Below are 15,475 nucleotides of genomic sequence, written 5' to 3'. Positions count from 1 at the left end.
TGGCGCCTTCAGAAATGAATCGTGAAACGGCAAATCAGAGAGCTGCAGGCCTCACTTGGATAGAGGCCCCCAGGCCCCTCCTCAACACAGTCTCCCAAGAAAGCCAAATTCTTTTTCAGAGCCTTCAAGTCCCCTCAATGAGAAGTTTTTCCTTTTCTTTTGGGTGGCAAAAAGATGAACAAATTGAGACTGTTTTGTGCTGAAGTAAGTCACACTGAGATCTCTGTGCACCTTTCTGAGAAAAAAATTATATGATTGCAGCAAATGGAACATGTAATGCTTGCAAAGTTCAGAGAAATCTTTGTCCAAAAGTTGTGCCCACTTGCTGTTTAATACTGCTACTGAAGTACTCTGTACTTTAAAGAGCCAGCTCATTAAACCTGTCGTGGATAATGTAACAAAAGTGTGATTCCATGTCCTCCTCCCAGCCAATCTTTCCTGCCTTGTGAGATATAGCAAGGGGCCTGAAAACTTTCTCCTCCTTAGAAGTAAATGCTCAGTTAGTGGCAAAACCCACTTTGCCAAAATAGAAATTCTAGGTCTGTTCAAATATGTGAAAAAAGACATCTCAAACACCAGGTGTAGGTAAACCAAACTGGTGTGTTCATATCTGAACATGTTGTCATGTTACTTGGAGTAGAAAATAATGAACCGTAGTTACATGTCTCTTGCTCTGGCATCATGGCTTACTTTATTCTATTATTTGGAGGGTAATTGCTTTACAATACTGTGTTGGCTTCTGCTGTACAATTGTGAATCAGCCATGAAAAAAAAAGTGAAAGTGTCAGCCGCTCAGTCATATCCTGACTCTTTGCCACCCTATGGACTGTAGTCCGCCAGGCTCCTCTGTCCATGGAATTCTCCAGGTAAGAATACTGGAGCAGGTTGCCATTCCCTTCTCCAGGGGATCTTCTCAACCCAGGGATCAGACCCAGGTTTCCTGCATTGCAAGCAGATTCTTTATATACCCACTCCCTCTTGAGCCTTCCTCCCACTCATGGCTTAAGAGTTGAAAATAAGGCCTTTCCTTACAGAAAGGAGTCACTCTTGATTTTGGCAAGCCTTTAACGTATCTTTTTTTGGGGGGGCAGAGATTCATTGCTGTCCCCCAGAATCCTTTACCTTGTTTATGAATTGTAGAACCTGAATTTTTAGCTGGGTACATGGCTGCCCAGATAAAGACTACATTTCCCAGGTTCCCTTGCAGCTAAGTGCTGACCAATAGGGAGTGAGAGGAAGTGATGTGTGCACTCTCTGGAGCAGGCCTTATCCTACATTCCCTCTTCCCACCGGACAGCCATAGCCCTGGTGGGTGGGGTCAGCCATGTTGGGCTATGCAGAGAAAGGTATCACCTAAGGGATCACAGAGCAACAAGAGGGAGGGTGCCTGGGTCTCTGACCTGGAGCTGCCATAACATCCCCGACTGCCCAAGCCTTGATTGTTAGATGAGGAAAATGTTAGGCTCCTATCTTATCCAAGCCACAAGCATTCCTATGTATGTTACAGCTAATGAATCTATATCCTAATTAATCCATTCCACAAATGGACCTTTAATTTAAGTCAATTCAATGAAGCACTAATATATAGTGGCTGGGTGCTGGCAGCACTGGGTGCCGCTAATATATAGTGGCTGGCAGCACTGGGTGCTGAAGATCAAAGATGGAACACCACCTTCTAAGGAATTCTGGAAAGAATGGATAGTCTTTATAAAAAATTTCACAAATAAATGGACCAATTTCTGAGATGTAAAGGGCAAAGTTATATTGTTACAATCCCCAAATTAATTCCCAGTAACCCCAATCCCATAAGCAGATCTGCACACTGAAAACATTTTTTTTTTCTCTATTTTTTGGCCACTCCATGTGGCATACAGGATCTTAGTTCCCTGACCAGGGATCAAAATTGCGCCCTCTGCAGTGGAAGCATGGAGTCTTAAAGCACTAGACTGCCAGGGAAGTAAGTCTCCAGATCTGCACATTTGTTTCTGTAAAGGGCCAAAGGGTAAATATTTTAGGCTTCATGGGCCATTTGGTCTCTGCCACAAATACTCAGCTCTGCCTTGGTAGTGAGAGCAGTCATAAACAATGCTAAACAAATGGGCATGCCTATTTCCCAATACAACTTCTTATACAAAAATAGGCGGCAGGCAGCTCTAGCTTGCTGAGTCCTGATCTATGGTCAAATAATTTAATAGGATGACCTTCTTTTGGGGATTGACAAGAAACATGGGATGTTAAAGACAGAATTTAAAAAAAATGTTAAATTTTATTTAATTCAGTGTCTTCCAAATTTATTGAACCACTTCAAATTTTAAAATAATACTTATTCGTATCCCAGGACCAGCCTTCGAGGGTGCTGTTGCAAACACTGGCTAAGTAATTTTTACTGTTAGTGGGCTATTTTAGGCAAACATAGAATATATAGTAGTACATCGACCTCGACATGTCCACCACCCAACCCAAATGAAAAAATAGAGCATTGTAAATACAAAGACCTCTGTACACCTATCTTGATTCCATCATCTCTTCTACCCTCCTGAGATTACCACCTCCCCTGAATTTGACATTTATCATAGCTATCTTGCTTTATATATGTACGCTTTTACTATTTTATGAATTCCTACTAATATGTAGACTATTTTGCATGTTGGCAGGCTTTATGTAAATGTTAGCATTAAACCCAAATCCTGCCTCAACTTGCTTTTTTTGCACAATATTGTCTCTAAGATTTCCATAATAACATGTAGCTCTAGTTTATTTATTTTCTTTGCTAGCTGGCATTCCTGTGAATGAACATAGCAGCATTTATTCATCTGTTCTCCAGTAGAAAGCTTGTTCCTTTCTCTTTTCTGTATTTTGTTATTACAAACACTGCATCTATGAGCATCTTTGTACATAGGGGAGAGTTTCTCCAGGGTAGAGACCTAGGAGTAGCATTACGTGTTTTCAAGTTTACTTGAAAGTGGATTCAGAGTCCCCTCTGGTGCTGTTCAAGAGTCTATGTTCTGCTATAGCTTTTCTCAAATCTGCCAGTCTAAAGGGAATGAAATACATAGTAGGGTGTGGTTTCAGATTGCATTTCCAGGGTTACTAGTAAGGTTGAGCCTCTTTTCATACATTTCTTGGACTATTTTTATGCTAATTCTTCACAGGGATCTTTGGCCTTGGATGATGCTGACAATGTAGATTGACACAAGAGACTGACAGGCATAAAAACTTCTAAAGAGAACTAAGGCTGGAGGCTGACCCTTCCAAGATGAACCAGTGTGCCTCGTTCAAAAGTTTGTTTCCCATTTCCCAATGCTGATTCTTTGACTGAAGTTACCTTACAAATTAATTTTTATGGGAATATAGTTGCCTTACAATGTTGTATTAGTTTCTGTTGTATAGCAAAGTGAATCAGCTAAACGTATACATCTATCTCCCCTTTTTTGGATTTGCTTCCCATTTAGGTCACCACAGAGCACTGACTAGAGTTCCCTGAGCTATACAGTGGGTTCTTATTAGTTATCTATTTTATAACTAATATCAATAGTGTACATATGTCAACCTCAATCTCCCAATTCATCCCACCCTCCCTTCCTCCCTTGGTGTCCATACATTTGTTCTCTATGTCTGTGTCTCTATTTCTGTTTTGCAAATAAGATCATCTATACCATTTTTTTAGATTCCACATACATGCATTAATATATGATATTTGTTTTTGAAATTGCTATTTTAGTGGAGAGAACTTGGGCTTTAGAGTCAGACAGGCCTGGTTCTAATCCAAGATGAGGCTCTTTCTACATGTGACGGTAGCCAGAGTTCCCAGCCTCCTGGAGCCCCAGTTTCCTCAGGTGTGAAGAGGAAAATAAAGTCTTGCATGCAGACAGGGGAGACTGACCAATGTGGGAAGCACCCAGGACAGTGTCTGGCCTACAACTCACGATCGTTCCTTCTGTTATCCTGTGCAATACAGGAGATGTGAGCTGAAGCTCCGCTCGTTCTTTTACCCTCTGCGCACCTCAGTTTCCCGCACAGGGAAAAGTGTCACGCCATTTACACACACAACATCAGACCACAAAACTGAATGACCCACAGAGCTAGAAAAGACTGTGGAGATCACCCAGTCTGGTGGTTCTTCATCTGTCATAGGGTGATTTCATGAGCTTGTAAAAGACAAGTTCACTTTGGAAAAAAAGGCACATATGCTCTAATCACTGGGTTGACTACAAACTTTCTGAAGGATGGGACCTGCTCCTTCATCGTTACCCAGAGCACCATTGTCATGACCTCATATGAAGGACTTTGTAGAAGGATATGGCTGTATGGTAAGTACTGGTTGGCTGGCTCATTGCTAAGGGAAGCTAACACTTCTGTGTAACATTTTCACCTAGAGTTTGGGAGGTTTGCTTGCAGATGAGAAAATAAATATCTTGGACAGAAATTTAACAGACTCAAGAGGGGACCCCCCTCCCCCCAAAAAAAACCCTGTTCCCAGGAAGTCAAATCCCATGTGGCAAACTACATACTCTCAAACTTCCGGACTGAATTTGAAGCCCCAGTTGGAAGTGAGCCCCAAATACCATTTAAGATTTAGTTTTCTGCCTTCTTGTAAGCACCAAATGTGTTTGTTTTACTTTCAACACTTTGGAAGCTCAGAACAAATTCCAAGTGTTGGCAAACTGTCTGCTGGTGCAATCTGGTTTCTGCCCACGCTGGGCTGTTGAGCCTGCTGCTACGGGCACTGGTGTCTCCCGCGCTGCCAAGCCACGGCGCCTCCTTTTGCTCTGCATCTTCTCTGCCTGTGGATAGCCTCGGATGCTGGCAACCCCTCCCCATCTCAGTTTCCTACATCTGCTACCTCACTTTCTTCAGGCTTTTCTCAGACCTGGGAGCCCTCGCCTTCTGTCTCGTGATGACGCCTCCTCATCGGTCCTTTTCCTGGGCTTCAGGCCCACCCAGGACTTCAGCGGCCACCAGCCTGCCAGTGTGCCTCCCCAAAGCATCTCAGTTCAGACCTTTCTTCTGAGTTCCCTGCCTGAACCTCACCTGCCTACCACTGTCTCCATGGTGAAGCCCTTTTGCATCTGAATTAGATAGGAAAAGTCTTGTCTGTCACACCCAGTATCAGCAACACACTTGGTAACAGCCCTTTGTATCATTCATTCATTCAACTAGTATTTACTGGGCTCCAACGGCATGCTGCAACTCATGGGGTCGCAAAGAGTCGGACACGACTGAGCGACTGAACTGAACTGAATTACGTGCCATGTTCTGTGGCAGGCCCCTCAATCAAGGAAACAGATTTCTGGCCCAGCCCTAAAGAGATAAAGAAGCTACTCTTTGAGATAAATGCTGAGCTATGACTCTTTCTTCTGGAGTATTCTATTCCCCCCTTCCCTAACCTCTGCCCACTTGGGACACGACCCCATCAATGAAGGGCCATATCTGTTGTCTATACGTCTTCCTTTCTGTTGTAGTTTCCTGCTAGTGATTTCATCTAAGGTTGCAAATACAGCTGGTAATGGACAATCAACCACTTTGGTCAAAGTTCCAGGATACCAACCAATGATGGTCTTCAAAAATCCCACACTTCAGAGAAACTATAAAACCTGAGTATCCCGAGGAACTTGGAAATCACTGAGGTGGGAACAGTGGCCCCCAAGCGAGTCAGCTCCAATCAATTTTCTTCCTGCACATGGAGGGGGGTACTGAGCCACCAGAGAAGAAGGGTCAAGACACACCTGCCTTCAGCCTGGGCTACACACCACATCCCTTGTTGGCACACTAGCACATCGCTTCAAGATATTTATTCCTCGTCTCTCTTAGAGGAAGTTGAGGCTATTGCTTTTGGTAATCGGGAGAAGCTGACCTCCTTGGTCCTCAGTGGGGGAGCAAGGATGTTCACTAATCTTTAATGTGCATCTTCTGTGACACGAGTGTGCCACATGATTTACCTGCTGTGTGTGTGTTCAGTCGCTCAGCCATGTCTGACTCGTTGCGACTCTATGGACTGTAACCCACCGGGCTCCTCCGTCCATGGGATTTTCCCAGCAAGAATACTGGAGTGGGTTGCCATTTCCTTCTCCAAGGACTCTTCCAGATCCAGGAATTGAACCATGTCTCTCAAGTCTCCTGCATTGCAGGCAGATTCTTTACTGATGAGCCACCAGGGAAGCCCAATTTACTTCCTACGTGGTGTTAAATGGTTTGATTATATCATTTTACTTAATTCTTCTGATAAAGAGTGGGAATATTATGGTTCCTAATTTATAGATACAGAAATTGAAGCCCAGAGAAGTGCATAACTTGCCTAAGGTCACACAGAGAGTAAGTAGTCAAGTCAGGATTTGAACCCAGGCAGTCCGGCTGCAGGCCTGCACTCCTAGCCACTCTGCTTGGCTCCTTCTCTAATTAGATGACAACATGAGCACTTAATTCTCTGGCAAGCTTCCTCTGATGGAGGAGCCTGACACAGACTCTCTCATTTCCATGGACAACCAAGTGGGCAGCATCTGGCACTCAACATTTTTGAAGTTGAACCCACTGTTACTTCTCTGACATTGTCTGTGTCCTGTATTTGTTAATAGCATCCTTTGCTACACAATCCCCAGAAACCTGAGTCAAACTCTAATATTAAAGTTTTTGGAGGGGAAAGAGTTATCACATGCACATGCTACCATATACAACAGTGGAGTAAATTTCCCTCCCATTTCTGGCTCCCCCATACGATGGGCTGAATTAGGTCTCCCCCCACCCCCAAGAGATATGCTGAAGTCCTAAGCACTCTAACCCACAACTATGAAGTGAAGGTAACTTTATTTAGAAATTGAGTCTTTGCAGATACAGTCAAGTTAGATGAGGTCATTGTTGTTGCTTAGTCAGTAAGTCATGTCCTTGTGACCCCATGGACTATAGCCCATCAGGCTCCTCTGTCCACGGGATTCTCCAGGCAAGAACACTGGAGTGGGTTGCTATTTCCTTCTCCAGGGGATCTTCCCGACCCAGGGATCAAACCCTCATCTCTTGCATTACAGGCGGATTCTTTACCGCTGAGCCACTGGCAAAGCCCCACATGAAGTCACTGGGGGTGGGCCCTAATCCAGTTTGACTGGTGTCCTTTATAGGAAGGTGGAGGTTTAGACACAGAAACAGAGAGAAGACAGCCATGTGAGGAAGGAGGGCAAGACTGGAGTGATGCTAGCAAAAGCCAGGGAACACGGGGCTACCAGAAGCTGGAAGGGAACAGAAGGGATCCCCCTCCAGGTACTTCAGAGGGAGCATGGGCCTGCTGACACCTTGATTTTGGACTCTAGCCTTCAGAACTGTGAGACAGTAAATGTCTGTTGTTTTAAGTCACCAAGTCTGTGGTGCTTTGTTTCAGCAGCCATAGAAAATGGATATGCTGCTGCTGCTGCTAAGTTGCTTCAGTCGTGTCTGACTCTCTGCGACCCCATAGATGGCAGCCCACCAGGCTCCCCGTCCCTGGGATTCTCCAGGCAAGAACACTGGAGTGGGTTGCTGTTTCCTTCTCCAATGCATGAAAGTGAAAAGTGAAAGTGAAGTCGCTCAGTCATGTCTGACTCTGCGACTTCAGGGACTGCAGCCTACCAGGCTCCTCTGTCCATGGGATTTTCCAGGCAAGAGTACTGGAGTGGGGTGCCATTGCCTTCTCCGAGAAAATGAATATACCCAGTTTTCTAATTCCCCTCCTTGGCTGATTATCGGTTTCATGCATACTCTTCCAGAGACAATCTAAACATGGATATAGAAAATACTCAGTTATGTATTTCACACAAGGGCGACACATCATACACTATTCTCTATGGTCTTTTTCACTTGATAACCCATCAGGACTAATTTTAAAAATTGTAATAAGTATATGTAACAGAAAAACTGACAATTCTAATATTAAACAAAAAGTTTTTTCATGCCACACAGTATGTGGGATCTTAGTTCCCTAACCAGTGATTGAACCTGTACCCCTTGCACCAGAAACGCAGAGTCTTAACCACTGGACCATCACGGAAGTCCCTATTTTTAACCTTTTAAGTGTACAGTTCTGTGGCATTAAGTAATTCACATCGTCATGCAACCACCACTACCAACCACCTTCAGAACTCTTTCATCTTCCAAACTGGAACTTGGTACCCACACTAACCCCAGGCCCCTCTCTCCACAGCACACCAGGGCCATTTCTAACAGTGCTCAGTCCCTCACCCCCTACATGTGTCCCCAGGTTTCATCTTCTCTAGCATCTTTCCCCATCTCTCCACACCGGCTGCTTCTGCATCAGCCCAGCTGTCAGCATCTCTGGCCTGGATCCCTGTAAGAGTGTCTTCATTCCAGGCCCCTTGCTGCCTCAGTCCCTCTTTCCTGCCACCAGCCCCTCTCTCTAAAACACAACTCTGCTGTCACTCTCGTCCTTAACCATCTGGGATGGCTCCTGCCTCCCATAAAATAGTGTCAAAATTCTTTGGTGAGGCATAAAAGACCCTCCCTGGGCTGAGTTTAGCCAAGATTTCTCTGTGGTATCCAACGTCTGGTCCAGGGTCTGACCTACAGGAGGTGCTCAGAGCACTGCTGGTTGAACCTGTGTTCTTAGTTTCAATTCCTTATGTTTCCTCCAACACACATTCCCACCTTGGCCTTTGTACGTGTGGTTCCCTCTGTGTGGACTTATTTTTTTCTACTGCCCTCTCCCTTCCTCTCGTAGCTTCACCTTCTCTACCTAGCAAATCTGTTTATTCTCAGGATTCACATCAAATGGTACCTCTTGCATTTCAAGCTCTCAGACCTAGATTTTTACTGTCTTATAGTAGAGCATTTGCCAGATTTTTCCATAACTCCTTGACCTCGTTGCCCACCCACTTCCAGTCTAACTCACAGTAAGCCAGGTACACAGTGGGGGCTGGTTTGGGCCTGCTGAGTGCAGGGCGCCTCACCAGCTCTGCTCCCGGACCTGCTCTGTGGCTCCTCCCTGACACCAAAAGAGGAGGACAGTCGAGCCCCAAAGCGCCCCTCCCGGGAGCAGGCAGAGGGCGGCTTCCCATCTTGCAGGAGGCACTGATGCACTGACATCAGGTGGGAGTGGCAGCAGCTCCCACAGGGTCATCTCTGGGCCCAGGGGGCAGTTTCATGTCCACTGGAGGTGAAGGAGCTGGCATCCCGTGCCTGCACTCAGCCCAGCTGAAGAGGCCGAGGAGTGGCAAGGACAAGGGCACTCAAGAGGAGAAGGGAGGAGAGAGCAGTTCCCACTCTGAGAGGCTGGGGAGCCTTCCAGGGCCCCACAGAGGCACGTGCAGGGCCCAAGTGCTCGGCCTCTGCAGGTGACCTGATGGAGAGAACAGGGAGACCCAGGTCTGAATTCAGGGGCCCACGCGGACTTGACCGAGGGAAATGGCTGGCACAGATGCGGCTCTAGATGTCCCACCCCCAAAGTTTTCTCCAGAAGCCCCTGGCCAGGATACCAACTATTCCTTGACAGCAGGAGCCTGAGGCTGTCCCATCCTCTCAGGTCCCGAGGTGCTCCATCCCTCTCTCCTCAGTGCCTCTCTCCCCCACACTCTACTTCACTTTCTTTGTATTGAGACTCTGTGAGATTATCTTGCTGATCTGTTTGCCATTGCTTATTGTAGGCATCTCCCCAGCAGCACTTAAGTCTCCTCTGAGCCCAGAAAAGATGTGGTTCCATAGATTGGGGAAGGAGTGGGTGGAGAGCATCTTTCCTTCTGACACTAAGGGCCAGAATTCCCCTCAACCAGGTGATCCTTTTCTTAAAGGGCCACAGAAGCTGTGGGAACAAGGACCAGCAGCTCCAGCAGCACCAGGCCTGCTTCCTATGTGATGGGTAGCAGCTGGGTTTTCTCTGACTTGATGTCCCTGGATCCCACCCAGGTTCTGGTGGGCCATCAGCACCCCATACGTGTTTGGTAAACGAAACCAAACTTCCGGCTGTGTAAGAGGCAACAGAATTTCAGTTCAGGTGCCTCAGGGCACAGTAATTGTCTTAGAACCTAGTTTGACCTAAACTAGACAAATAACAAAACCTATTAACCTTGGGCAAACTTCAAGAGATGGTGAGGAACAGGGAGGCCTGGTGTGCTGCAGTTCATGGGGTAGCAAAGAGTCACCCATGGCTTGGTGACTGAACAATGAACAACAAATTAACCTCAAAATGTGCCCAAGAGACCTAGGAAGTGCTAGGAGGGGCGGACCAAGCAGTGGCAAAATTTGTTAAATTCATATGTGACCTCTTAGTGAAGTTCCCCATCCCACGAAGCAGTCGTCACCCTCATCTCTAGAGTGGATGAACCTGGTCCTGTGAGATGGGCAGAGTGACCTGCCCAAGGTGACCTGTTAGAAAGCAGCAGATCCAGATGAGAGCGTCTAGCGTGGGGCTGGGCCTTAGGAGCTTGAAAAATGTAACAGAAGAGCCAAGGGGAGAACACAATGTGTGACCTTAGGCAAGCTCTGTAACCACAACCAGCCGCACCGTCCCTATTTTGCAATGTCCTAGTCTGATACTCTTAGCATCTTACCATCCCCAAACTCACCCCTTCTGGACAGCTCAAAGTCTGGTTTGGATTTAAGAAACACTTGCAAGAAAAAAATGAGCCATTTCCTGGAGGGAGCTCATGGTTCCAACAACCTCCAACTGCTGTTGGTCAGTGTCATTTATCAGCTAAGAAAGGATTTGAGAACACCCTTTCCTACCATTATTTTAACACAGCCTCACTCTAGAGCAGAACTGCCTCTTACAAATGCGGGGAAAACAGCAGCATTTACTGTTCGTGTTTCTGAAATGTTTCAAGACCAATTATTAATAGGAAAATGTACAAAGCCTAATAAAATGCTGCCGGGAGGTATTATTTATTTGTTCTTTCCTTTATTCTTACTTCCCTCCCATTTCCCAAAGGACAGGAAAAAGGAAAGAAAGATGATCTGATAGTTTAATTAAGGAAGAATAAATGGGTCACCCTTGTCGGTTTATAACCTGCAGCCGCATTAAATGGTGTTCCTCTGGTATAAACTCGATTGCCATGGTGAGGCTTTACTGTAGCAGAATAAAGACAAAAGGAGAGCTCCCATAGGACTGACCAAGGTCACTGTGAAAATCAATGCAGCACTAGCGTCAGACCTGGGAATCCTTGACTCCACTTGCTCTGTCCCGGCTGATGTCCAGGCTGCCTCCCACCAGCAAACGTTGGTCGGCTGGTAGGTAATTATATGTTCTAATAGTCACTGACACTCCAGCTGCCAACACCACGTCCTAAGTTCCCGTGTGGGTTAGAATACCAAACTACCCACACTGTTTCTAAGACTGATTACTTATAGTAGTATGTTAAGCTCCAAATGATTCAGAACTAGGAGCCTGCCTAGCAGCTTCGAAGATGGACGTCTGGGACAGCAGAGAGACAAATCAACTTGCAAAGTCCTTCATCTTACACCTCATCTGCCTTACAGTAGCTGTGTGATTTAGGACAAGTCCCATGACTGCAACTAGCCTCAGTGTTCCTATCTGTAAAATGGGACAATAAAGTCTGCCTTGTGGAATTTGTTTGGGATGGCACACTGTGAAGACAGTGCAAGGCAGGTGTCCAGTACCTATCGTTGGCTCTCTAAATGAACAAAACTTCTTTGACCCAATCTCTCGAAAACTGGAGACAGTAATTCCCTACTTCACATCACACTAAATGTGATTGGAAAATATACGTATAGATGTATCTATATATTGCCCAGACTGAAAAATAGATACTCAAAAAACAAAAACAAAAACAAAAACAACTGGCTAATCATATCATGGACTGAATTTAGCCTACATTTATTATCTCTACTTATCTTACATTTATTATTTAGGAAAATTTTAAACTAAATACTATATTTTAGTTTTCTTTTTGAAAATGATTTCCAAATGTGAGGAAAATTTAGCTGGAACAACCAATTAGCATATTTCCTAGACAGAAATCATCATCCAGTGTACAAATGAGTCAAGAACTAAGAGGTAAATGCCTAAAAATAGCTTAGAGACGCAGGTGAACTGGCTTCCTTTGTTTCCCTGCTCACTGTGTGCATCATGGCCTGGCAGGTGATCACACTCACGTCCTGAATGGCAGGGCTGATGTGTCAGACTGGACAAACCCTGAAACTGAAATCCTTGGTGCAACTGTCAGAACAGCACACACCTGGTCACTAGACCGTGCAGTGAAAGCTCTGTGCTGGGGGAGGGGCCTACAGATGACAGTGGTCCTTGGAGTTCATGTTCAGTCTATGGATTTAGGAAAGGAAAAGAAGCATCTGGAAGGTGATCAGCATCCTCCAAGCAGGCTGACTCCAGATCCAGGGCAGGGGCCAGAAAAGTTGGTTATATCTCTGGGCGTCTGGGTTTGATGTTCGACTTCTAACTCTGTCACTTAACATCTGTGTGATGTTAGAAGAGTTACCTAATCTTTCTGGGCCTTGATATCTTTCTCTGTAAAACAGGGAAGCACTATTTTCCCAGTTAACAAGAGTGTTTGTTTTGAGGTTCACATGAGAAAGTCTTAAGATAAAGCAGTACTTAGATATGAACCTCCATTATTACTACAGCAATAGTAGAGACTTTTGCTGCTCCGACTCTGTGCGACCCCACAGACGGCAGCCCACCAGGCTCCCCCGTCCCTGGGATTCTCCAGGCAAGAACCCTGGAGTGGGTTGCCATTTCTTTCTCCAATGCATGAAAGTGAAAAGTGAAAAGTGAAAGGGAAGTTGCTCAGTCATGTCCGACTCTTCGCGACCCCATGGACTGCAGCCCACCAGGCTCCTCTGTCCATGGGATTTTCCAGGCAAGAGTACTACAGTGGGGTGCCGTTGCCTTCTCCGAGAGACTTAAAATGCTCACTAAAAACGACCATGTCATGAGTACTTACTTCCTTTTAGGCACTGTCAGTGTGGTCCTTTATGTTTGTGATCCTGCTTTGTGCTTGCACCAATATCTGAAGGGGCTGCTATTATTATGTCCATGTTACAGGTGGGGAAATGAAGGTCCAGAGAGGTTAACAAGCTTGCCCTAGGTTGCACAGCTAATTAGTCACGTTGGTGGAATGTGGACTCAGGCAACCGGACTCAGGAGCCCAGGTGTCTACCCTTTAGGCTGTGAGGTTTCCTGAGAGCATGACAAACAAGAAGTACTTTATCAGCAAAGTTAAGGAAGTATCCTACTTTCCCTGCCAACCAGCGGCCTCAGGTTTGCTTCAAGGAGGAGAGCTGGAATCTCAAGGTCATCCCTGCCCAGAGCTGGGGACTGTGAGCAGCGGCAGTAGGAGTGAGCCTGCAGGTAGGGGGGTGCCACACCCACGAAACAGAAGGCAGGAGAGTCTCATGGGCACAGGATGGACTTCGGAGCAAGAGTCACAAGGATTGCCTCCTTGACATCTACACTATAAGCTGTCCCAACAACAACTCCCCAGTCTGTAAAATGGGAAGTTTACACTACCCTCAGGAGGCTGCTTCAGGGATCAGAGTAATGAATGCAAATCTCCTGTTACAATTAATATCCACCACACAGCGGATGCTCAGTAAATGGCTGCTCCTGTGTCTCTCTCCCTGAGACCTGTGGTTATCCTAGGTGACAAAATGTAAGGGATGGTGGCACCGATAGATTCTCTCTAGACAGAAACCTCCTGAGGAGAGTACAAATCAGGGGTTAGAACTATGGGGTCTGGGGGTATGGGCTGCCTGAATTCACATTCTGGCTCCACCACTTACAAATCTTGTAACCTTAGGCATGTTACTTAACTTATCTGTGCCTCAGTCTCCTTGTCTGTAAAGTGGGCACAATAATAATACCCACTTCATTCATTATTAATTAGTCTGTAGAAAGAAGTTATGACAGTGCTCACTTTGTGGCAAGCTTTCAGTAAATGCTTGCTGACTTCCATCAGGGCCCTGCATGTCCCTGGGTGGTGGGGCATTTATGAGCCTTCAGTGGGCTATGCTGTTTTCTGCAAACCCTCCCCTTCTTTGCAGACTTCCAATCAGATCTTGGAAGGGTGGAAATCTCTGAAGCCTGGACACATGACAGGCTACACTCACCTGGTGGGCAATGGGGATTTGAAAATGGTGTCCATGACACCTAGACAACAGGCCTGGGAGTCGGGAAAGCACACACACTCATGCACACACACCTATGTCTGAGTTTCTGTATTGTCTGCATTTACAGCCAGGTTTTAACTCAACTGAGTGGTTTCAATTTTTTCACTTTGATAAAAGTGAGTCTCTCCCCACCCCTGCATGGGGTCCCTGAGTGGTCCATGAATAATTCCCACCTTGATGCAGTAGAGACCTGGATGCAGGGGTGAGAGATGGAGGGAGAGCCAGTTCATTCCACGCAAGTGAAAAAGCACAGGCGCTCTCAGACCCAACCAGAAATTCTACTCTGCAGGGTTTAGTTGGAAAACTACAGGGAGACAATAATTTACTTCTAGTAGAGAGAGGGAGAGAGGGAAGACGAGGGCGGGAGGGGGAGAGGGAAGGAGAGGAGAGGGAAGGAAGAGAGGGAGAGAGAACGGAATAGAAAGAATATGCCTAGAATCAAGATCAAGGCGCACGGCTATCTTGTATTCGAAGAATCAGGAGCATTCCCACATAGCCTTGCTCCCAGTCCTCCTGCGTCCCTGCAACTCGAGGGACCTCCTTATTGTCAAGCCTGCGTCTCTCCTTTAAACCAGAGGAGCCTCGATCTTCGTGACAGCGAGGCTGCCCGCGCACACCGCCCAGGGCGCAAACCAGCCCGAAGCCCCGGCGCTGTGCGGCCGCGCTCCCTGCACCGGGGACGGGGGCTGGGTGTGAGAGGAAGGGCGCCCTCCCAGAGTCCCGCCGCCCCGGGATCTCCCGCCTGCCGCCCTACCTGAGCTGGCGCGGCTCACAGTCCACCCCGGGCAGCAGCAGCCGGGCGGCCTGGCGGACGTCGTCGCTGTCCATGGAGAAGCTGCGGCGGTGGCCGGCGTGCGCCACGGCCACCCGGATCCACTCCATCAGCGGCGGCAGCACGAGGAAGGGCCTGCGGCGGGGGAGGGACCGAGACGCGTTAGGGCGGCAGTAGCAGGGGCTCCCCGCTCAGCCCCACCCCCTGCTCATCGCCGACTTCCCCACCACCCGCCTCCCCCTTTTCCCTGGAGACACTGTTTCTCAATTCAAAGTGAGAGAACCTTTGGAGACATCCGGACCGCACTGGTGACCTCGGGGCAGGCTCTCTGGAGTCTTTGGGCCTCAGTTTCCTCATCTGCCAATGGGGGACAATGTGACTGAAAGGATACGACGTGATTCTTCTCTGAGTGTAATCTCCCTCGGCGATCAAGTGAACATTAAGGAGATGACTCACTTAAAGCACCAAGCACAGGGTCAGGTGCTTAGTAGAGAATCCAATCCACTCCTGGGGTTATTAGGACTTGGAGCTCCCCACGGTGAGCCCAGTCTTAAAGTGCCCCCCAACACTCCCTTCCCACCGCTAGCT

General features: G+C 47.0%; 1 protein-coding gene across 2 annotated transcripts in view; it reads right to left on the bottom strand.

Moving 5' to 3' along the window:
* BTBD11 (BTB domain containing 11) overlaps positions 1 to 15,475 on the bottom strand; it is a 322,152-nt gene that overhangs the window by 61,954 nt on the left and 244,723 nt on the right. For both annotated transcript variants that reach the window (XM_018048218.1, XM_018048217.1), the window contains exon 4: positions 14,870 to 15,022. In XM_018048218.1, the coding sequence (XP_017903707.1) occupies positions 14,870 to 15,022 (153 nt within the window). The remainder of the gene's footprint in view (positions 1 to 14,869; positions 15,023 to 15,475) is intronic.

The sequence above is a fragment of the Capra hircus genome, chromosome 5 (genome assembly GCF_001704415.2).
Source record: "Capra hircus breed San Clemente chromosome 5, ASM170441v1, whole genome shotgun sequence".
In the NCBI taxonomy this organism is placed as follows: Eukaryota; Metazoa; Chordata; class Mammalia; order Artiodactyla; family Bovidae; genus Capra; species Capra hircus.
Note: the sequence above shows the minus strand (reverse complement) of the source record. Positions and strands in the feature narration are given on the sequence as shown.